This window comes from Epinephelus fuscoguttatus, linkage group LG8 (genome assembly GCF_011397635.1).
Source record: "Epinephelus fuscoguttatus linkage group LG8, E.fuscoguttatus.final_Chr_v1".
Classification (NCBI taxonomy): Eukaryota; Metazoa; Chordata; class Actinopteri; order Perciformes; family Serranidae; genus Epinephelus; species Epinephelus fuscoguttatus.
Genome location: NC_064759.1, coordinates 9,539,527 through 9,558,800, shown reverse-complemented (window position 1 = coordinate 9,558,800; position 19,274 = coordinate 9,539,527). Strand labels below are relative to the sequence as shown.

General features: G+C 41.7%; 1 protein-coding gene across 1 annotated transcript in view; it reads right to left on the bottom strand.

Annotated features, from left to right (window-relative positions):
• sv2a (synaptic vesicle glycoprotein 2A) overlaps positions 1–19,274 on the bottom strand; it is an 84,208-nt gene that overhangs the window by 17,458 nt on the left and 47,476 nt on the right. Inside the window, exons 3-7 of the mRNA XM_049582918.1 lie at positions 10,545–10,725; positions 6,635–6,786; positions 6,195–6,328; positions 2,609–2,698; positions 1,855–1,962 (exon numbers count right to left, since the gene is read on the bottom strand). Coding sequence (XP_049438875.1) covers positions 1,855–1,962; positions 2,609–2,698; positions 6,195–6,328; positions 6,635–6,786; positions 10,545–10,725 — 665 coding nt within the window. The remainder of the gene's footprint in view (positions 1–1,854; positions 1,963–2,608; positions 2,699–6,194; positions 6,329–6,634; positions 6,787–10,544; positions 10,726–19,274) is intronic.

Below are 19,274 nucleotides of genomic sequence, written 5' to 3'. Positions count from 1 at the left end.
TTTTATTCAACACTGATTAAAATTAAACTCTGGTTCCCTTCATAATATTTGTTTGTGATGTTTTTAATGCTTTGAATTTCCTTGACAGTATCTGGTTGGTAGTTTAACCCCCAGTGCACACTGATGACATACCCTGGTTTAAAGGAACAGTTCAACATTTTTGGAAAGATCCTCATTTGCTCTCTTACTAAGCGTTAGATAACGGGCTGTGACCACGTAGCGTTTTTCTTTAGCGGAAAAGAGGCGGCAGGGTGCTGAAGAGCACTTCATCGCAGTGCTTCATTTTAAATGACGCACTACATGTAGGTTTGTTTCAGTGACAACAATCTTGACATTAACATTCGCTCGGTAGCTATGGTACGGAGATTAAAGCACAACACTCATCAGCAACATTCTGTTTTGGTAAATGGACCTGCACTTGTATATCACCTTTCTAGTCTTCCGACCACTCAAAGCGCTTTTTACACTACGAGTCACATTCACACACACACACACTCGTACACTGGTGGCTGAGGCTACCATACAAGGTGCCACTTGCTGCTCAGATTTTAACACAATCCCCAGATGACACAATTATTGTTTCAGTATCTTGCTGAAGGATACTTCGACATGCAGATAAAGGAGCCGGGGATTGAACCACTGATCTTCCAATTAGTAGACGACCCGCTCTACCTCTGAGCCACAGCCTTCTGACAACTTATACAGCTCAGGATAGACAGGAGCCAAAGCAGCAGTGACGACACCAGCGCCTGAGTGTAACCCTATTTCTCTAGGCAGGCATACGTGGCCGCATTCACTCTCTCCTCATAGGGAACAACTGAAAAAAGATGCCGTCACTCAGAAAAAAAAACCTAATGCTACATGGACACAGGCCCTAGGAAGAGCAACACCATATTATTTGGCACTACTGTCACTTATATTCCCATTTACAGAAGGAATACTTCACCCACAAAAACATCAGTTGTGTATCAGTTATGAAAGAATTAAGAAAACGTTTTTTTGATCACGTCTCCGGTGAATGAAGAATCCATAAATGTAGAAAGTTCTTGATGACTTGGAGTAAAAAGAGGCAGCGTTTAACAACAACAAAACTATTCAAAACTCTGTCTTACACAACTTATGCAATATAATCCAGTTCTCATGCATTTTTGTTAAAACCTCACAATTAAAAAAAATGGCATTTGATCTCTGCTGGTGCAGTCCATTCAGTAGTTTAAACGAAAGTGCTCGTCCTGGTGCACTACTTGTCTGTAGGTGAGACTGTTTCTACTGCACGAGTTGTGTGAGCTCGTAAAAGGAGGTTTTGATATAGTTTCAGCTATAGTTGTACGCCTCCGATACTGCCTAAAATGCGGTATCGGGTATCGGCGAGTACAGCCTATGACCAATCTGAAAACACGTAATGACATGAAGCATTACGTGTTTTCATACGCATGCTACAGGCAAACGAAACGGAAACGGAGCGGAGTTTAAAAAGCATTCCACTGTAGCCTTTAAAATGTCTTTTTTTACCAAATTGTGTGGCTGCGCTTTAACCTGTGTCTTGATCTGTGTCAACACTGGATAGTAATAATAATAAAAAGTTTTATGGCATTCATTCAAGACATTTTTGGATTTTTTGTCCACCATGGACGCATGCAAGACAAACGATGTTTTCTTCACAATTAAAACGGGGTGCGTAATTTATATACAAATGATAATTTTGCGCTGAAAGTATTCCTCTAAGCTGAAGGGTAAAGTTTTAAATCTGTATGGGTCAGATTATCAGTCTGGATCTGCTCCAGATGTGTTGCTTTGTTCCACTGTACAGGTAATATTAAATATCAAACAGTAAAATCAGGGGAATAGTGTCACCTGATGGAAAAGTGTCGTGAGCTTTATCCTCCATTTCTGATGCCAGGCAGCACCATCGCCCAGGTCCACCAGCTCATCCATCTGCTTCACTGTTTTAATGGTGGTCACCTGGAAATCATTCAATATTTAGATTTTAATTACATCTTTACTGATTGTTAAATGTGTTCCTCTTCAACGTACTTTACACACATATTTTTTGGGAAGGGCTTCAATCAAAATCTTTATTGAAATCTAAATTACACACACAAGTCATTAAAAAATATACATGTGTGAGTGAATAACAAGCTTTCACATGGATACTCAGCATGTGATATCAGGCCCACAAATCCTAAATTCATTGACTGTTCTGTCTTTTCTCACAGATTAATTTGTAAACCTTTGCTCTAATATATTACAAATGATCAGTACAATTAATGTTCTTCCCAAATTATCATTATTCCATGTTATTCAAAATCAATGTATGCACCTGATCTGCCTTACCATTAACACTATGATATATATATATGTGATAAGAAGAGGTTATAAGGTGTTTTTGTCACCATGTTTCATTGAAGTATTAATATGAACTGTGTGGCTCAAAGCATTTAAAGAAAATCTGTTTTAACTTAATTAATATGCAAATTTATGCAGCAAAGAGCTCAAAAACCTGCTGCACTGTATTAGCCTGCAGGCAGGAACACACGCACTGTGTGAAGACATTTTCTCCTGCGTACAGACACAAGTGTAAAGCATAAGATTCCTGTGTGTGACTTACAGAGAAGACTCTCTCTGGGTAACCCTTGGCCCTCATGTTGGTGTCATGGACCTGCTTCAGAATCATCCACGCCTCGTCGTGTTTCCCATTCTGCAGGTGAGAAACACATTTACATGTTAGTCACAAACCACAGTTGAGAGGGAGGGTGAAGGGTTTCCTGTGAGTGGTGCAAACCTCATGTCACACTCAATATCTTAACACCTCTTCACAGTTTGCTATAGTTTGTGAAACCTCTGTTTTTTTCTGGTATGAGATTTGGTATAGGAGTGATGCTTTGATTCAATAATCAATCCCTTGTAAGATGTGTGATGTGATGACGTCACAAAACATTTGGAGAAACAATTCCTCAAATTTTACATATGTTGAAAATCTTTGAACATTCACTTCAATTAACTGTTCAACATTCAGCAGCCAATTAGGGAAAAGGTTCCCATGCACTGCCATTTTTTCAAGGTCAAAATGAAGATAAAAAACGCTGACACAGCTTCGCCCTGTTTAAATAAAAACATTAATTTTATTCAGCCATTTCTGCTTCACATGCATGATGTTTCACTGGTGCAGATGTAGTGTAATTGCTTAAAGGAACAGTTTGACTTGGCAAAGCGTATTCGTTTTCTTATCAGCAGTTAAATGAGAAGATAAAGCCTGATTTATGGTTCGGTGCTCGACACTTTTGATGAGTGTCGCTTTGCAGAAATATAACAGCTGCACATTGTTTTCAGTTTAAGCTTCAGTGAAAGGTTTTAAGTTGTCTCCATGGTAACCAGAGACACCCTTCTTTTCTTACAGTCAGAGTGTATTGCTGTCATGTTAAGTAATTAGAGCTGTACCGATACCAGTATCGGAAATGCCTCCGATACTGCCTAAAATGCGGTATCGGGTATCGGCGAGTATAGCCTATGACCAATCCGAAAACACGTCATTACGCATACGCACCCTACAGGCAAAAGAAACGGAAACAGAGCGGAGTTTAAAAAGCATTCTACTGTAGCCTTTAAAATGTCTTTTTTACCAACTTGTGTGGCTGCACTTTAACCTGTGTCTTGATCTGTGTCAACACTAGATAGTAATAATAATAAAAAGTTATATGGCATTCCTTTTACTATTATGTATTTATTTCTTAATATTTTACATAGAGATTCAGGAGTTGAGACATACAATAATTCATATCCCATCCATTTTTATTTTACACGCTGGTATCGGATCGGTACTCGGTATCGGCAGATACCTAAGGTTCAGGGATCAGAATCGGTATCGGGAAGGAAAAAGTGGTATCGGTATATCTCTATAAGTAATGCTGGGTACACACTACACGATATCAGCCGGATTATAGCCTGACGCAGCGTTGCACGGTGTCAGCTCGGATCGTGAACGACAATGAGTAGCGTGTGCGATAATCCATCGTTTCATCTCGTGTAGTGTATCATAGTAGAGGACAACCAACGTCATGCCATGGAAACCTCACGACATTTCAACAAAAGATTTGACTCAGAATACATTAGACACAGGCCATTATTTATTATTCCCTCTGTATTTTCATATTTATATTTTAATCTGCTCGTGTTTTTCTTGATAAAGTTAATGCATTGTGCCGTCATTTCAAGCTCAACACTTCCTCTATCTGTTTAAAATCAAAAGCCCATTATAATTTGGGTTGAGAGAATCCCTTCATTTCCTAAACAGGCTTTTATTGTGAAAAATTTGCAGGAACTTGTTGTGGAGGATTCAGTGACTTGCACTGTTTGCATGTGGTGCTTCAAATGTAGCTCCTGGCATCTAGTGGAGCTTTTTACATCACTACAATAATATTTCGTATGGGACATGAACAGACACGGTGACTGAAATTATAGAAATAATAATAAAAATAGGACAAGAATAAACCGATGACATCACACATTTGGTGCGGACCATTATGTAGTCTGTCATGTCTGCCGTAGGGCTGGACAATTAATCTAATTTTAATCATGATTTCGATTTTGGCTTCTCACGATCATAAAAACATTATAATCGAAGAAAAACGATTAATGTGCCGCACGGCGCGGCGTGTATGTAAGTTCCTGTGCTGGAAAAGCACCGTGAATGCACCTGTGTTATGTGCAGCAGCAGCAAGCGTGTAACGTGTGTGGATCAATAATATGTGTTATTGTTGTTACTGAGAACATGAAAGGCAGCCTTTGGTTGAGAAGAAAGGTAGGACAACTTCAGTCATCTGGAAACATTTTGGCTTCAAGTTGACAGATGTTGTGCAAAAGGAAACTGTTTGCAAAGTTTGTCACGCTGTCGTGTCTGCCCCCCAAGGCAACACGAGCGGGGAAAAAAAAGTCCAAAAAAGTTAATAACTTACAAATTATGGCGAAAAGGTAGTTTCTTGCAACCCTAGAATTAAGATAAAAATATTCACAAACGAAAAAACACTTCTGGTTGCTGATAAGTAGTGTTTAACTTTTGATTTAACACTAAAAATTAAAACCCTCGGCGTGTACTGCAGCGCAAGCAGACAGATGCGCGACTCCGACTCCGACACCAGACTCAGAGCGCAGCGGACCGGTGGAAAATGTCACCATCAGCATATTATTTTACATCAATAAAATCTATTTTATCATTATTTTGAGTCACATTGTTGCAAGAATTTAGTCGTCTGTGTTGGGCTTTCCAATTCCTTGTCGGAGATGGTGTTGCGTTCAAGGTCCCCCCCCAAAAAAGGGGGGGGAAAAAAGGCCGAATATTTGAATTTTTTTTCCACAATCGAATGATTGAAATCAATGAATTATCATGTTTATTAATCGTGATTTCAACATCAATCAAAAATAATCATGATTATTATTTTTGCCATAATCGTCCAGCCCTAACGGCCACTGTCCTCTCAGCTCTGCAGGAGCTGCTGCGGACAGAGACACTGAATGCAGGTCAAAGTCGATGTTGATTGAAAACTACTACTGCCGGACAAAATATGGCATCATCCACGAATAAACAAAATCCTCCAGGTGCACGACATAAAAGAAAAGTGTCGAGCAACATTTTCTTTTGATGAAAATACGTCATTTCTGTTGAGCGACACTCAAAAGTGTCGAGCACCCAGCCATAAATCAGGCTTAACAGTGTACCAAGGAATAATGTGCTGTGGTTACAATAGCTGACAGTGGCTTAGTGACACATAAACAGAGCTACTGAAATATGGGGAAGGTAATGGACTGCAGAAATCCCCAGCCCACTGGACATCAATATACTGTATTAGCTGTGACAGATTCCTTCATGTATTGAACATTTAAAAATGAGTAATTTAAAACGTATTCATCTCCAACTTCCTGTTTACTTTTTGTGTGTCAGTGTTCAAAATACACTGAATAGGAATAAAAAATTCAGCAGCACTTGTATTTTGTATGTTTCGCCCTATTCATAATGTATATATGCACATATTTATTTATCTATTCAAAATATTCTGGAAAAGTGTGAGAGTAGCGTTTTGTATGCAGCACAGTGCCCGCATGCTTTCTGTTTTTAAAACTGTTTATGCATCCAAGATGTCAAAACGTATTCAGGTGATATTTCCATAAGGTCTGAGTGCGGTGAGAGCTGACAGGCTGACCTCCAGGTAGAAGCGGGGGCTCTCGGGCATTGTGGTGAGGGCGGAGATGGCCGCCACAGACGGGAAGGCACACACCAGCACAAAGACACGCCAGCTGTGGAACTGGTAGGCCGAGCCCATCTGGAAACTCCAGCCTAAATGGGGAGCGGGAGAGAGAGAAGGGGGGTCAGAGGCAGCTGCAACACTTGAATCGTGTGCTCAAGGAGCTTCCTGCGCTGATACTGTAATGCTCTGGTTGTATGCATTTCTGTAAACTGCAGGCATTTAAAACCACCACCACCACCACCACCGTCAAACAGAAACAACGATCGCATCTCATCTCCACATTTAATCATATAACATTAAATGGTTAAAATGACATGCTGTTTATCTCACTGACTAACACACATATTGCCTCAGACAATGATTTTGTGACTGAGTGATCTGTTTGTTTTCCTCACCATAATGTGGGATGATGGCCCAGGCCATGGCGGAGGCGTAGATACCGCCGATCATCCAGAACATGCAGAGCCAGCTCAGATGTTCTCCTCGCTTCTCCTGGGCCAGGAACTCAGAGTAATAGGAAAACACGATGGGGATGGAGCCGCCAATGCTGCGGAGTAAAGAGGAAGGCAGAAATTAAAAGGAAAGACAATTAAGAGACCGGCAAGAGAAGGGATCCACATGGAGGAGAAGCAAATGGTGGGTGAGATAAGAGAGGAGGAAGAACAGAGGCAACAGAGATGACAATGGTAATTTAAAAAGGTGGCAAATAGGGAGAGAAAAATAAATGAGGTAATGTTGTGAAGAAAGAAAGGAGTTGAAAGAAAACAATATAACAAAGGGAGGGAGGAGTGAAAAGCAGAGAGAGGGTTTTAAGAAAAAGCAGCAGGAGAGTGTGAGATATGAGAGACAATCGAGCAGCCTTGTAGTTGATTAAGAATAAAGATTAAAGTCTTTAAAAAAACACCAATAAAGGCCCGTCTGACTGCAATCAATGGCACAATCTTTAAACCCTCTGTGCTTGCTCCATCACAACAATTTACAATCTGACTGATGGCAGCTGATGCCAGGAACACATTCAGAGCTCTGCAGTCACACAGGGGCAGAGATTGTTAATACAATGACTCAATTTGGAGAAAGTTGACTACGCTGCAAATGGAAGCAATATCCACAATGAACAGGCCGCTGTGCACGTTTGCCCAGAATAACAGAGACTTTCACAGTCTGCTATTCTTTGTAATTGTGGAAGGGTGGGGAGAGCAAAGCTTTCGTATTCTGAGCTGCTCTATTTCTACTAAACGTTACTAAAGAGAAAACCTGACAAAATAAACTGCCTGCAGAATGTAAATTAAATAAAAATTATTTTTCCTGTCATTGTACTTTTAGGCTGTAGTGGGCAACTTTTATAAAAAAAAAAAAAAACAACTTCAAAAACTAGTCTATACCCATTGAGTACAGCATACCATACCATGACTTAGTCATACCAAAAATTAGAAAAAAAAAAAAAAATTGGGCCACAGGGGGAGCCACAGTGATCGGTCACATTTTAGCCATTTCTAAGCATTTTTCTGTTGTTATAGCGCCACCCAGTTGCCAGTTAGAGTTAAATTTCTCCAGTCACCTTGAGGCGTCCTGTTCTACATATCTACCAAGTTTAGTAAAAATCCATATGGCAGTCACGTGATCGGTGATGGGTGAAACCCTTGAGATGTTAGACACCTTTATGTGATGAGCCACGCCCTCCACAATATTCATTGCCTTATAGAAGCTCAGTTTTAGTAAGTTTTCCAACTTTTGCCAAGAGGGAACTTTAAATATTGGTCCCTAGATTATGTTCACCCAGTTTCATGCAGATCGCTCAAACTTCCTAGGAAGAGATCGATTTGAAGTGTTTTTCAAAAAAATTCAAAATGGCGGAAAAGCTATATAAGCGGAAGTTATGTGTTCTTGAGGCAAATTTGGTCAGAATTTCCATGTGGGAAAAATCCAGGAAGTAAAGCAAACGCTGAAGAAGAGTACACTTGCAAGATAAATGTGACACTTTCTAATGTCACAGTGGAGGGACAACTACGCAGGTTGATTTTAGCGCTGCTCATCGTGGACTATATTGCTGTCATTGTTCATTTTAGTCAAACCATACAGTTTGAAAACGAGGCGCGGCTCCAACTAGAAAACAATGTTTTGATGCATTGGATGTGCTGAATGTGCATATTAAGGCAGTACAGGAGGAGGTGCACATTAACAATCCTCCAGGACTGTAACATGCTCATGTTTAACCCAAACAATGTGTCATGTGACTGCAGTTGGTTCAGATCCAGGTCGGAACACGTTCTCACCACAAACAAACTGCACCAGAGTTTGTTTGTAACCTGACCAAGACCACCTCTTCAAGAAGGTCTCGGTCAGGTTGTTTGGTGCGCACCGGAGTGTGATTGCTGTGTTCACACCTGCTCAAATGAACTGCACGTAGGGGGCAAATGAACTTGAATTGGATTGAACCGAACCAAACAGGGCAGGTGTAAAACATGGGTGTGGAAGCACCCTTAGAAGCAGTAGGAGGAGGAGCAGTGACATGATTATTTTTACAGACCATCTGTCATAGGTCAGCAAATATGACAAAAAAAGCTATTTTCATAAAACTAACCAACTTTAGCTTTACAGCCATAATCTAAAGGATTTATAAATATCTGACTTTGATGCCCCCTGATGGAAGTATCAACTTGACTCTACAGAGTCTACAGCCATGTTAGCAGCTCTGCAGAGCAGCACTTAAAGGTCCCGTGTGTAAGATTTAGGGGGATTTAGTGGCATCTAGCAGTGAGGATTGCAGTAGCGGGAGCTGAATTGTCCACAGAGGTCTCTTCCTCTCCAAAACAAACAGACCAAGTAATTAAAACTGGTAAGAACACTGAATGAGGCAGTTTCACGTTAAAATCAGTGTTTCTCCAACGCTGTTTGGCTTTTCACAGATGAGCCGCTGGGTCAGCACCTGCAAATGTTTGCTCGCCTATATCCTCTGATAACTTAATGTATGCTCACCTAATTGCTCCAAATGTTCAGGAGGTTTTTAGCAGAAACCAAATTGTCTGCAGAGGTCTCCTCCTCTTTAAAATAAATAGACCCAGTGATTTTGACCCGTGAAAACACTGAATAAAGTAATTTTACAAAAAAAGACAAACATCAAAAATAAAATAAAATAAAATAAAATAATCACTTGCAATACAATAGGGTCCTCGCACTGCATGCTAGGGCCCAAATAAAATAAAATAAAATAAAATAAAATAGTTTAAATCACATCCAAAAAAAAATCTAATAATAATAAAAAAAAAATCTAATTAAAAAAATAGTTCCTTTTTTGGTGGCTGCTCATCAAAGAGAGACTGCCAACTACGGTGGCCGACATGGAAAGGAAAATGTCCTTATCTGGAGCCAGTGTTTGGTTTGTCCATTCTGGGCTACTGTAGAAACATGGTGGTGCTACATGGGTGATCTCTGTAGACAAGGACCCACTCTTCCATGTAGATTTAAACTGCTCATTTTAGGATAATGAAACACAACGATTTTTATTTTCAGGTAATTATAAATTAAAGAAATGTCTAGAAAACATACTCATTATATTATATTAAATTTCATTTTTGCCAATATCTCTTTAAATTCTACACACTGGACCTTTAATAGAAACATGAACACTTTATTTTGGGCCCACTTTGTTTTAAGTGATGTATTTTTTCATTTCTATGCATAACTTAACAAAACCTTAATAGAAATATTCATATGGAAATATTTTTTGCGTAGGTAAAACTAAGTTAATATATACCCACTGTATCCAAAACATCAAAAACCTGGTGAAGGTCATGCTTCAAAGACCTTAACAATCAGAGCGAGGGCTGCCATTACGCTGACATTTCACCAAAGTCACCATCATCCAGCAGCACAGGCAGAAATAGCCTCAGGAGACCAGAATGCAAGGAAGCCACAAATTATTAATTTCAAATAAGGAGCATGGCAGTGGCTGCGTTTACACACCTTTACACCCAACTTCAAGCAAACGGTTAGTTCAGGCTCATTGTGTGGAGGTCATTGACTCAAGTAAATGAAATTACTTCCCTAAGTAAAACAGTCTGAAGGAAATAGGAACCATTGAGAAGCACATTGCACACGTTGTTGAAAAATAGCTCCTGAACTGCAGAAAACCTCTCAGACATCCAAGAATCTGAGGGTGGATTTCCTCAAACAGCAGCGAGAACTGTATTTTTATCTGTTCTCTGACACATGGCGTTGCTCTGCTTGTCAAATCAACTGATGTGCCACCATGGTCGTGACTGTCTCACTTCCACCTCTGCCTGTGTGACTCATCTGTCTACCTACCCGACACCTGAGGCCAGGCGGCAGAAGAGGAAGGAGACGTAGCCCTGGACGAAGGACGAGAAGAAGGCAAACACGCTGTTGATGGAGAGGGAGATGAGGAGGGTCTGCCGCCGGCCGATCCGATCTGCCAGGCCGCCCCACACGAAGGCCCCGACCATCATCCCCAGGTACACGATCAGACCTGGAGGGAGGAGGGAGGAAGAGGGAAGCAAAGCCATGGAAGACAGAGAGGAGGAGTTGGTGGATAAAAGAGAGGAGAGAGTAATGTCAGGGGAATGTGAGGGGGCGAGATAATGAGGATGAAGAGACAAAGGGCATGATAATGAGTTATTATTCATCAGTAAACTCATTGATATTACTTCCAGCCCTCTGTTCCGCTCTCATTAGATTTCCAATGTCCGGTAAATCAGCTCATTTGGCCGACTTATTAGAATGACTGAAGTATTTTGCATAAAGCACCAAAGAGAGTACAGCAGAATCATCTGAACCATACACACAGCTCACAATAATTACAATAATAATAATGTTTTTATATTGCCCTTTTTTCACAAAGTTACACAAGAAAAAAAAAACATGGCAGACCAGAAATATGTTGACGAAATTAAAGGAAAAGAGGTTTGGTCCATAAAGTCGTCCCAGATTATTTAAAATGAGCCTGGGTGGTTTCAGATTTGGTTTCATCTCCTTTGTGTGGTTGTAAATGGGCAGAAAAGTTCATGTGTGCTTCAGCCACATCATCGAGAGCTTTAACCCTTTGAAACCTGGAGCGACGTCACTTTTCTTGTGCTGCTTTCGGGCGCCTTTCACAAGTATTTAAACCCTTGGAACGTGAGCTAATTGCTGTGATTTCTTTTACAAACATGGGAAAAGGCAATGAGAAACTTGGTAAGACATGTCCCACAAATTGAAAAATAAATAATTAATAATAATAAAATAAATAAAATTAGAATATTATTCTTAAAAAAAATAGAGGAAAATTCTTTTAAAATTATTATTATTATTACATTTAAAATCACTAAGATTAGCTCTGAGACATGGGTGTTTTTCAGGGACTTGTCCCTTTTTTTCCTGTGCGGATAGTGCTACAAAAAGTAGTTGTTTCTTACGGAGATATCACTGAATTCTGGATAGAGCCCCCATAACTGCGTATTTTAAGGCAAAACATGATCCTTTCCATAACCGTAACCAAATGTTATGTTAACCACGCTGTTGTTGAAAGTTACAACTACATACTAACTTGCAAATGTAACATATCCCTGGTTTGCAGAAACATACAATACCAATATTTTTTTTTAGGTGACTGGGTTGTGTTTTTACATTTGTCTTTGTGTGTTGTTTAAAGAAATAAAATATAACATGTTATACAAGGTTCAAGGTGACTTTATTGGTACTCGTAGGTAGATTTGTTCTGCATACAGTGATGGGCAAAGCAGTTTTTTAGATGTTACTGAATCACAGGAATCAGTTAATTAAAAAGATTCGTTCAAAAGATTTGTTCACCAAACATCACCCTGACTGTGCTGCTGCATCTGCCCTGCACTGGTGAGTGTCATTACTGGCCAGCCTAACGTTTTAAGTTTGTTTATCTGGAAACTAACTCTGTTAAAACAATGGTGAGGTGTGTGATGGTGTTCATGTGGCTTGACTCCTGGCTACATTAGCCGTTAGCTTGGAGAAAACGGTCCCTATGAAAGTGTATCACTGAGAAGAAATTATTTGAATCACTCAGGGATCGGGGTTACGTGGTTCTCCGAGTGATTCGTTCACTGAGTGATTCGTCACGGGGTAGGCAGTCCCTCCCTGCACCCTGGCTGCCTAGCGACTCATGAATGATTCATCATTTGCATGGACTGAATTGGCAGTTCCACTCCCAGCCTGCACGCTCGCTGCCCAGCTCAACTGAACTGAGAAATGAATGAATCAGCTCCGGAAGTGATTCAGTTCAGTACGTTCACTCAACAGATTCGTTCTTTTGAACGATTCGTTTGCGAACGACACAACACTATTCTGCAGTAGCAGGACAGGGCATCTAACATTACACACAGATATTTAAAACACAGGACAGATCCAGAGGAAAGTTAAAACAGCATAAAACACATACATGCTCATTAGCGAGCTTGAGAGGCGTTGTTAAGGAGAATTATGGGCAGAGGCAGGCTAGCTGTGTCCATTAGCTTCCAGTCTTTATGCTAGCCCAAGCTAATCACCTGCTGGATGTCACTTCATGAACAGTGTAACAGCATGAGAGTGGTATCCTTCTTCTCATCTAACTCTCAGCATCAATAAGCATATTTACCAACACATCAAACTACTCCTTTAACACAACAGTTAAAAGTAAACTCTAAACATCTTACAGCTTCTACTATGCTGCTGTCTTTTCTGCACCAAAAACATCCTTATGCCTCGAGTACCATCTCACTTGACACAGTGTAGACTGAACATCATGGAGAAATCTGTTCTCTCCCATGTCAGGGAGTCACTGCCGGAGAGCAGACAGGCTGATAACAGAAACAAACAGCACCGCTGTCAACCCGCTCTTGTGATTTCAGGTGCTACCATGATTCACATGCACTTATCCAAGCCAGCCTCTCTCTGTCTGTCTGTCTCCAGCTTCCTGAGACATGATGTTCCCACACACACAAACACACACACACACACACACACACACACACACACCGGTTGCTTGCTTGCAATCGCTGCCTTATTGACATCCTGTCAACAGTCTCCACGCTCCCTGAGCCTGCAGTGACACAGGTTATTGGTGCGATCGCTCTGAATGAACAAGGAGGAAAGGGCCGGTGTTCAGTCTGACCTTGACATCTGTGTCTAAATCTCAGTTTTCTGTATGTTAAAAAAAAAAAAAAAGGAATCTTACATTTATTTTTTTATTAAAAGGGCAAAGTGAACCTAGTGTGTCCAGTATGTTTCTATACTGAACCCTACAGCTTTGTCAAATACTCTGATTGGACAATCAACATAGTCACTGTTTCACAGCTAGACTTAATTGGAGTCAGTACACTGAGTTGATTTTTAGATCAATTTAACCCTCGTTAACTGACGACACCAGGCAAACAAACGTCTGAAAAACAACAACCACATCTCAATAGATTTGAAATAGTTTTGTCAACTATTGTTTCAAAGGCTTCGAATTAACTGTCAAGCTTAATTGCTGATAGCTTGCTGATATTCAACCAACAGATCCCTGCCTATCCGGCGGTGGAGGTCCAGGTGCTGCACACACTGTGATGCCACACAGCTGGTTCAATATCAGCAAAGTTTCCCTTTATATTCATTGTCTTGTGTGGCGATCAGCAGTGATGTGGTGGTTCACTTTTACTGTGATCTGCAGCCTATAGTTCGGCTTTAGCTTCTAACTATCTTTGTCTTTTTAACCTGTTGTTGCTGCTGAGTCAGTTTGACATCCTGGATATATCCTTCAAACACAGACTGTAGACCCCTCTGTCTGCTTCTCTCTGGCTCCATGCTGACCATAACAAAGGGGTGGGGTTTAGTGAATGGTCATTTCCTCATAAAGAGCACACAACTTGTGGAATCATTCAATATGGAAGTAATCCCTTGGATACAGGGGTGGATGAAAACCATGTGGTACAGCTGAAAGCTTTGGAACAAGTGTGGACCTTAAGTTGAAAATATTTTGTCAACTGCTGCTGACTCAAGACAAGAAAAGACTTTCAGTTTAATCTGTAAGCGTTAGTGTTTGTGTGGTGCTTTAGAGCTGATTGTAACTTTGATTTTACGGCAGGTTCATCATTAAGAATAACACTTAACTATCATCACTTTCCTGCCCTTCACTTTTAAATGGCCACTCAAACAGAATCAGTGAAATTTGTAGTTTTAAGGCAGTTTACTGCAATATGTGTCATTCTGCATGTCACAGCCTATTTGGTCGTAATGACCAGCTTGCTGCCATTGACCACAAAGTGCAAACAATCAAGGAGGCGAGCAGCAGTAATGACGCCACAACTTGTTTCTCCAGTCGACGGGAATCACAGCGCAACAGCTGATTGTGTTCGCTGCAAATGACATGAAATCAGCCCTGGCTTTATGTTGCTAAATGGTGTGAATGAACCCATCATGGGGGTCGTTTATTTAGGCGAGAAAACAGGAGAGGACGCCTTGGGCTTTAAACTGATCTGTTGCATCAGCTAAGATCATCCATCACACAGTCTAACAAGCTGACTGCTGGGATGATGAAGCCGGACGCAGATTTATGATACCGAGGGAGAAAAAGACAAATTTAGCTCTGAGGACGGATGTTCTTGACTTTGAATATCATGAAAAGGGGTTTCCTTTTATTTTGGATGAAAAGACCTTTGAAGGTAACAGAGTGTGTTTGACTCATCTGTCCTCCACCTGTCTGTCTGTATACTTCTGTGTAAACACTGCAGTGCTGAATTGGAGAAGAAGGTGACTTCCATTCCCTTCTTTGATTGATTGCAGGGGGTTCTTAGTGTGCATGTGTTAGCGTGTTTCAGGGATAGAAAGTGAGTGAGTAGTCCCACAGCTGCATCTGCATGTGTGTGCGCCTGTGATATTGTGTCAATATCCCCATGTTCATTCTCATGTACTGTAAGTGTGCACTCCTACTTTGTCTCTGTGTGGGTGTCGTGTGCTTATCTGCACGCAGTACACCCTGGCAGGGCAGAGAGATGGCTGCGAGCCGCTTCTCCTGACAATTCAGCTCATAGCAACAACAACGAGCCAGTGATGAGGACTGGGCTCAATAGCTGTCGCCGCATTGCAGCAGCATAGAGGTAGAAGAAGAGACAGACAGACGGACAGACAGCCACAGTGACCAGGATGGGCCACACAGTGAGTATATCTTCTCAACCCTCCATATAAGCTGCAGTCTGGGAGTCGGACTGCCTCGCTGACCTGCCGCCCTTTTCAGCACTCACTGTAACTGGATCACTATCTCTCCCTCTTTATCTCCCTCTGTCGTCACATTCGGCCGGCTCAGGCCTGTCAATGTGTGTGGCTCGTTAGCAGCTGCATTTGGCTCAAGGATAAATTATGTCCCAGTTTATCTCATTTATTTGAGGGGCAAAATAATTGATTGGGAGCTGAGGCAGAAAATTACACACACCTTAGAGTGTACGCTCATTGGCAACTGCTCCTAACTGGTGTTTATAGAAAAAGACAAGATAGCTTACAAAGAGCCAAACACGGCCCTCTTTATGACCTTGTCCTCGTGGGTGTAATTAGGGGCAGTTATCGAGCAGACCCTCTGCAGCCTCTGATGTTATATGTGGTGTCTGCTTCCTGGAGCCAGTACTGTGATAAAGTTCATTCTTTTAAGACAACAGAGGATGACCAGAGACTGTTTTTTATTCACCAGGAGATGAATTTAAGAGTGAAGATTGACCAAAACCCAAATTATGATGTCATCAGAAATATACAAAGGTATCGCTGTTTGTGACAATGCAGTTCTGGCTATAAATAACAGCAATTACAGAGAAATTAAAGGTCCAGTGTGTAGGATTTAGGGGCATATATTGGGAGAAATGGAATATAATATATATCTTTGGTGTGTAATCACTTGAAAATAAAAACTGTGTTTAAGTTACCTTCGAATGAGTCATTTCTAACCATGTAAGGAGCGGGTTGTCATCTATGGAGATCACCATGTTCCACCACCGCTAATTTTGTAACATTAAATTGCTTTATTCAGTGTCTTTACTTGTTTAAATCATCAGGTCTGTTAGTCTTGGAGAGGAAGAGACCTCTGGGGATAATTCAGCTCCAGGTAAAAACCTCTGAACATCTGGTTTCAGCTGCAATTCTCGCTGCTAGATGCCACTAAATCCTAGTCTGGTAAGACCATCCTGATGACTTGAGCTCAACATTCTGGTTTGCTCCCTGTATCAGTCTGGACTCTGTGCCGCCCCAAACACTTTCCAGAAATTAAAATCCAGTCAGAGCCAATCAGGGATCCTACCGTAGTTGACAACATACAGTAAGCAGTTAATCAGGGCTTGCGTTGTAGTTGATGATGGAAAATGTAGAGCACCACTTGCAGAACAGTGATGGTGGCTCCTGAACCAACAAGCACTAACTCTAATGTTAGTAGAGTAAACAGAAATGAGTGAAGAGTCAATAACAACAACTTAACAAGAACAAGAGTATGCACTCATCGTTCTTCCGACTGGATTTGGCAAAAGCTTGATTTATGCACTGCCCCGTTTGGTAATGACTTCAATGTTCCTGTGCTTATTATGCTGATTGGCTGAAGGAATTTGTCTGTCAAGGTGAGTATTCCCGCCCACTGAACGTGTTTGGGGCGGCAGACTGATACAGAGAGTTGAGCTCACGTCATCAGGATGGTCTCACCAGGCGAACTAAATCCCCCTAAATCTTACAAACTGGACCTTTAAGTGATGAATTCCTGAGTGTGTGAGTTCATCTTTCTTTTCATGAAGCAGCTTGACAGAATGTTACAAAGCTTATCTCAAAAGAAAAGGCACAAGAAAAGTATATATATTTTTCCACAAATGTCCTATACAGGCATATAATTGGCTCTCTTAAGACCATATTTGTACCTAATGATTCACTATGAAAGGTACAAAGCAGTTTCTGAGAAACTAATTTGTACCAACTCAGCCTGAACTGAAGATAAAGTCACTTAAAGGGATACTTTGCCGATTTTCAACCAGGTCTGTGTGTTCGTAACACCGCTCATCTCTACACACTCCCCACACTAGAGCTTAGATTCTCTGTCCGAGCCCGACCCGGATGGGCCATAATTTCCCGCCACTATCCTCGGGCTCGGGCGGGTCGGGCTCCACTGGTGCCACTGGCCGCACACATGTGAGCTGTCAACGGTGACAACGTGTGTGTTGGCTTCATCGAGTGTACCAAGTGCAGCGCGATGCTGGTATATGACAGCAAAAAGACGGGAACCTCATACTTAAGAGGCACATGAGAAAGGCTTGCCATGGAAAGAAAGACAAGAGTCAGCCTTCAATGTCCACTGATGTCCAGCCTTCAATGTTCGTATCCTTAAAAAAATGAGGCTCGGCCTCATAATTACAGTTCGAGGGACGGGCTGGGCTGGGCTAGGGACAGAACATGCACGGGCTTGAGTGGGGTCAGGCTGGATTTTTTGGGCCCGATCTAAGCTCTACCCCACACTGCAGTGAGACACACAAAATTCAGAGCGTATGAGTTGTCTGGATTCAACATGGAGGTGGCAGGGCCGACGGCTGACAGCTAACGGTGCTAACTCCATAAACAGCACTGAACAACAGCAGCAATGCTAACAGAGCTAACAGTGTTTACCAGGAGGTAACTGGAGGGTGGGCACTAACCGCTGTATGGGTGCAGTGCAAAGCTGCAGCGATGAGCTAGCCAATGAGGGAACACTTATGTATAAACATGCACATACAGCCAGACTGGCTTACCACAACAAACCACAGAGAAGCTCAGATTAAAACACACACTGAGGCAGCTTTACTTCATTCTCTGCTCCAGGAGACAAAACTCCACCATATCTTTACATAGCAAATCTTGGTTTGCTGCCATATTAGTGCTCTGAACGTCCCGCACAGACCCTTTACAGTGTCTATAATCAGTTATTTTATATTAAAAATGGACAACGTGACCACTTGTATGTGAAGCAGGTTACTTGTAGCGATGAACTCATACTTAACTCTTCAGTTTCCCTCAACTCTCTAGAGCCTAACAGCATTTTGCAGCCCAGTGCTTGCTTCAATCTAAACCTCAGTAGACAGGTATGCTTCCTACTCAGCTCCATACAGCAGACACAAGCCCCTTTTACACTGCCAGATTTTCTGCGAATGTTGGGCCTTTTTGCCGGCAAGCTGCGAGCGTTTAGACACACAGAGCCGGATTGGCGAGTTGATCTGAAGTGACAAATAAAAGACGGAGGTGGCCTTCCACAACGGGAGGGACTGTTGATGACTTGTGGGAGGAGCTGTTGATGACACCGCACGTGTGACCCACTGGCAGTGGATAAACAGGAAACAGCTGATAGCAGGAATTAGCGAGCAGCTAGTAGCAAGAGGGAAACACAAACCTGACAGACACTGTAAAGATGAGCAACTGGGGAGACAAAGAATTGCGCGCCCTCCTTGTCCTCGCAAATGAAGAGGCCATTAACTGTCAGCTGACGGGACGGTGAAGAACGGGCCGACTTACGAGAGAATTGCTGAAGGACTGACCAGCTGCGGCTTCCCTAACACGTCACTGTTTACGTCACACGCTGAGCTACACGTTTTGTTACTTGCTCACGCCCCCCATTGCCCCGAAAAAGGCGCAGTCTGTATAAACAAAAGTAGCTAGGCGGCATTTTGCCGCACTCCCCAATTTTGTTTTTATACTGCCAATGCTGAAAAAAGACTGATTGGGCTTTCCTGCAAATTTGCACAATACCTATTTAAAAAATAGCTACTGATGTTCGCTACTAGCTGGTGAACATCATGGAGTATCTAGGAGCTAAAGAGCCAGGTGTCTCCCACAGGAGTTAGTGGAGATGGAGCTTAAGAGATTAAATATTAGAATTACTTTTGCCACATGGCTAGAAACACGACTCCACATAAACACTTATGTTGTTCAGTAACTGCTGGACGTATAAATAAGCAACTGTTTGCTAACAGCTGGACTACAGTACAACTCTTTGTACTCTAAAATATGTGCTGCTGTTTTCAGAGGGTGCAGTACATCTGGTGTCTGTCTTGAAAACGGCAACAA